Raw genomic sequence first — 5,546 nt, 5'->3', positions numbered from 1 at the left:
AAAAAAAAGTCAATAAATTGTGCTTAACCTGTCAATAAGATGAAATAGTAATGACACTCTAATTTCATTCTGTGGGTAATAAAAATCAACATTTGTCACATGTAGAACAGATCAGAATAGAATCATCCTTCATTGCTCCACAGCAGGGAGTTCAGGTTTATCAGCAGCAAGTTTAAGGTAAATGATAGAATCAATATTCAAGAAAATGTAAAACCAAAAATAATAGGAGACTGTAGAGTAAGAACACATTTACAACAGAGGAATAATAATACTGTACATTTAATAAAAACAGTTTGAAAGCAATGTGCAGCTGAGTAGGGCAATTTATAATCATGTAAAAGATGTGTGTATCTGTATGTTGAAACAAGCCTAACCACTGCTTTTCTAAATTTCTCCTTTCTTGGTTCTCTCAGCCTGCAGTAACTGAAAACCAGCAACGTTTATGTGTAGAAACTTGTTAGCCACTTGTTAGTGATAGGATGTTGCACATCCTGTCACAGTTCCACGCTGGAATTCACTGAGTTCCTGAGATCAACCCATTTTTTCACAAATGTTTGTAAAAACAGTCTGCATGCCTAGGTGCTTACTTTCATACACCYGTGACCATGGAAGTTATTGGAATACCTGATTCCAATCATCTGGATGATGGTCATCCAGATGACCACCAATCATCTGGATTTGACCAGATGATTGGTAGTCACTATTCTTTGGCAGTATAGTGTATTTCTGTTAACAGCTAGTGCACAGAAATCTGGTCTCACCAGGATTGAGAACATTTTACCTGAGAGTTTCCAGGTTGCAATTTGGACTCTTGAGTCCAGCAGAGAGAAGCTTCACTCCTGAATCCTGCAGGTTGTTGTTACTCAGGTCCAGTTCTCTGAGAGTGGAGTACTGGGACCTGAGAACTGAGGACAGAGCTTCGCAGCTTCTCTCTGAGAGGTTACAGTCACTCAGTCTGAGGAGATAGGGAGGAAAATCTGTTAAAAAGTTCATCAAAATGAATGTTTTACTTCCAGTCGACAATGTTCTTCTGGGAAAAGTTTAAGGAATGTTTTATTTTATATGTCTTTCTGTTGCCTTTTGTATGTGTTGGTGTTAGTAGACTTTATGCAAAAGTAGAGATAATTTTACTCTAGTCGAGTCACATTCTGTTTATGTAAGTCTGGGATGTATATTATTAATAGTTAAAATCCAGTGTTAAAACAAAGTGTTTCTGTATCAAATCTAGAGGTGTTAACATAGAATCAATAACTCTTTACTTCTTAACTCTTAACTCCACCAGTGGCTCTAACACTGAAGGAGTTAATTCACTGACTCCGCCCCACAATCATAGATTCCCACCGAAGCGAAGCGACAGAAGCCAAGTCATTTCAAGACTATTTACTTTACACCTGTCTGAGTTATTTACTGCACTTGGTAAGTTATTTTTTTCCAAAATGGCTTATAACTATTATTTTGACTTGAGCTCAACCTGTATGATAGACGTCATGTTCGCCACACGGCTCCGTGTTAGCATATTTAGCTTAGCATGCCGAATGTTAGTGGGGTATAAGTGTTGGAAAAAATCGAGCCAGTGAACATTCAATCAAATTCTTGGCTAAATTGAACAGATCGTTTTTATGTTGAGAGCATTATTCCCGCTGCTGTGTCTTCTTATATACGTTTTGCAGCATGTTTTAATCCTTTTATTGCCTTTTTGTATATATTAGAACCAGTTTGGTTGTGGATGAATTGCCAGTCGTCAGCATAACCTCCCCCTCCTGTCCCCTCTATGGATTCTTCAAAGATTCAAGCTCCAAAAATCATTATGTAAGTGTTAATATATCTGAAACCCTATAGTTGAGGCTTGTTGTTAGAGTTGTAGTAAAAATGTATTCCTTCGCTCCATTCCTCATTGCTATTTTTTTTGTTTATTATGATCCAGAGACCGACACTGGCTGTCCTACTCAGAGACTGAAGACTGTCTAATGCAGTAGAGGAGCATGTTGGTGTCTCCGGCCAAACTTCACAAACAGCCCAACAACCTGAAGACAATCTGTTAGTGAGTGGACATCTCTGGTGGAGTACAGAGAGGAACTGTCTCTTAACAGAAACAGAAACTGGATAAGAAATGATGGATCTGATTATCAGGTTGGTATGTTATGTACTGTAATATCCAGTAATCTACCTGATAAAAGAAAATGTACTCTATAATATTACATGAACTGCTTGCTTTACTTTCTCCACCTTGTACTTAGAACAATTTCATGCATATTGTATTGAAGTAAAAAGTATTAAGCATACTGCATTTTGTACTGCACAGATGATATGTTAGACTTTTTAATAAGCAATATGTGAATGAAAGCGACATGTGAAACATGCACATTATTCCACGTAATATGTTTTGTAATTATGGTGCACGTTTTGAAATAAATGCATTTGAGAAAATCATTGCCTCTTTATTTGTATTCTTGGATTCATCATTAAATTCATCATTTTCTTCACTTCAACCTGGGTCTCAGCGTCTGCCTCACCACCTCAAACCACACATCATGAAAGCAGGACCCGACCAACAAAATTACGGGGAGGAGCGCAAAAGGTAAAACATCTTCATGGACCCAGCCCGTTGGGAAGAATTAACCGCAGCAATAAAGGACTATGTGGAGATTGTGGCGAAACCATATCACATGTACAAGCGCCTCAGTCCAGCTATGCATTTGCTTTATGTATTGGAGGGCTGGTCTGCTCATCTCATGTCTCTGGGGTTGCTGGAGCTGCAACTGGAGGCAGAGTGGGAATGCCAGAGGGTATTTGACATCATGGCTGGCGACCCTCTGTCTCTGAAACCGGACATTCCTTTCTTCCACTTCACCACCCCAGATCCGGTCTCTGTCACGTTTGGCACCAGAACCACCTCCAGTTACAGCTCCTGTCACGTCTCCAGCATTCAACCAAGCTCCAGCCTCACCATTGTCTCCGGGACCACGCCACCTCCTAGTGGTCCCAGAGACTCTTCGTCACCCCCTAGTGCTCCTTCCGAGTCTCCGCCTCCTCATGACTCCTCAGCCTCTCCTCTGAGCCCTCTGCTGGCCCCAAAAGGCTCCGGCGCCACGCTCCAAGGCCCGAGCTCCTCCTCCAACATCGACCCCCACCATCACGGGTGACTCGCTTCCTGCGACGGCGTCGCCCACCGGACCCGCATCCAAAGACTCGCTTCCTGTGTCACCCACCAGACCCGCCTCCAGAGCTTTGCTTCCTGCGTCGCCGTCATCCACCAGACACGCCTCAAGGGGTCCGTTTCCTGCACTGTTCCCAGCTGCTGCCCGCCTATTTGGTTTCTCCTCCTTTGACATCCTCCGGACCCGCTTCCGTGACACCGCCTCCTGTGACGCTGATTCCAGGACTGTTCATGGAAGGCTCTGCCCTGACCGTGCCATTTTCGTTTGGACTAAGTTTTTCTTTATTTTGTGTTTTCCCATGGACTCTGGCCCTCTTTGCAGCGACCCTCTACCCACCCTGGTTGGGTTGTTTTTTGTTGAGTTTTGGGTGTCTGGGAGCCACCCTTAAGGGGGTGGGGGGGACTGTTGTGAATGGAGTTTTCTGTGTGTTTATTTTAGGTTTCTGTCTCTAGTGAGTCTCCGTGTTGTCCTGTCTACCCTTGATTGTTCCCAGGTATGTCTTGTTCCCTGATTACCCTCTGTGTATTTAATGTCACCTGCATCTCTGTGTCTTTGTTGGGTCCTGGTTGTATTCTGTCTAGTCTGTTTGTGAGAAGTATTCTGTTCAGTTGCTACCAGTGGTGGAGCTTTAGCCTTCTGCTCTTCCCTGTGCTGCCTGTATATTTAGACTTTGTATTCTTGGACTCATCATTAAATTCATCATTTTCATCACTTCACCTGGATCTCAGCATCTGCCTCACCACCTCAAACCACACATCATTACATAGGCTGAAGAACAGCATCAGGCTTAGTTTGAGGATCAGCATCAGAGCTGGTTGGAGGGAAAACACCTGCTTTAAAGTAGAGAGAATCTCAGATTTCATCTTTCCATTTTGTTAACTGTATACAGAGATCAAAATCTGAGCAGTAATTGATAAAAGCTGTTCCTTTGTACAACGATCTAATTTCTCAATAGTAGGATTTTCCAAAATATCCCACAAGCTAAACTCAATTATTTTGAGAAAAGAGGATTATGGCAAAACTAATGGAGCATGAAAAAGACACAAACATTTGTTTGGAATAGGACGAGCCCCCAATATGTTGCGGTCCTTATGCCATCACATGAACTCACAAAATACAAAGTCCAGACCAGATAATGTTTTAATAAACTCATATCTGGACACAAAGTGGTTCTGGCAGTCTTGGCTAAATAAGAGTGGGAGAACAAACAAACCAGGCAGCAGTTGGTCATCAGATTCAGGCCGCTCTGGCAGCTCGCACTGATTCTAAAAACTTTTATCTCTTGTTAATGTCAGATGATTTATTTTCTTTCTATTACTATATTCAAATTCAAAGATAGTTTATTGATCCCAAAAGGAAAAGAAATCTTGTAACTTATATTAATTCAATATCTACAAAGGATTATTGTAGATAGTGACGGATGTTAGCTTTAAAGATCTTTTGCGGTTTGTATAACAGTGAATTTGAAGAAGCCTTTGACTTGTATACATTTTAGATCAGTTTCGTTACTTGTTTCACTGAATATAGATGATAATTTCAAGATGTCTTCTTGTTCTTATCTTCTTGTATTTCCTGAAACAATTCCAGTTATTCTAGAATATACATTTGCTCTCAGCCATACCTCCTCAATGCCAATAATTGAAGAGGTATGAGAATTTATTGTAATTTATCTGTATATTTTTTACTTCCTGTTCATAAGCCAATAAGCTTATTGTATTTTCTCAGTAGACCAATCAGTGGAAGCCCCGCTCAGCCCATCATGCCCATGGTCTGTGAAGACAGAGAGACAAACTGAACTCCGAAAGGAAACAGTTTAAACAGATTTTCTCTCTCCAACCTCTTGGTTCCACATGGAGCTGTATTTGGACCCCTGCTCCTCTGACTACCATGTCATTGTGGTTCCAGTAAATGGATTGGTTTCCCAGATTCATTCAGCATCATGTGAAAGATTACTACAGTTTAAAAGGGCTGCTGTTTTAAAAGTTACAGTGTCAAAATTGCCAGAAATAATTTGAGTTGAGTCATCCATTAATTTACAAATACCATGGTTCCAAACTAAATATTTAATTAGCAAACTAAATATTTATCTTCAAWCTAAACATTTGCTATCAAACTGACTAAAGACGTTTCTCCCTCTTCCTCCTCTATCAGACATTCTCTGCTCCTGCAGCAGGTTCCTCCATACCTGAGAGCTTCCAGTCTCCTGTCTGAATCCTTCAGTCCTGCCGACAGCAGCTTCACTCCTGAGTCTCCTGGATGATTGTAGCTCAGGTCCAACTCTTTCAGAGGGGAAGGGTTGGAGGTCAAAGCTGAGGCCAGAGAAGCACAGCCTTCCTCTGAGACCATACAGCCTGATAAGCTGCAGACACACAATTCATCACATGATGA

General features: G+C 41.4%; 1 protein-coding gene across 1 annotated transcript in view; it reads right to left on the bottom strand.

Moving 5' to 3' along the window:
- LOC103480935 (protein NLRC3-like) overlaps nt 1-5,546 on the bottom strand; it is a 16,208-nt gene that overhangs the window by 5,136 nt on the left and 5,526 nt on the right. Inside the window, exons 6-7 of the mRNA XM_017310355.1 lie at nt 5,344-5,517; nt 782-955 (exon numbers count right to left, since the gene is read on the bottom strand). Coding sequence (XP_017165844.1) covers nt 782-955; nt 5,344-5,517 — 348 coding nt within the window. The remainder of the gene's footprint in view (nt 1-781; nt 956-5,343; nt 5,518-5,546) is intronic.

This window comes from Poecilia reticulata, linkage group LG18, assembly GCF_000633615.1.
Source record: "Poecilia reticulata strain Guanapo linkage group LG18, Guppy_female_1.0+MT, whole genome shotgun sequence".
NCBI lineage: Eukaryota > Metazoa > Chordata > Actinopteri > Cyprinodontiformes > Poeciliidae > Poecilia > Poecilia reticulata.
The sequence above is the reverse complement of the archived record's forward strand: the minus strand, read 5'-3'. Positions and strand labels throughout refer to the sequence as shown.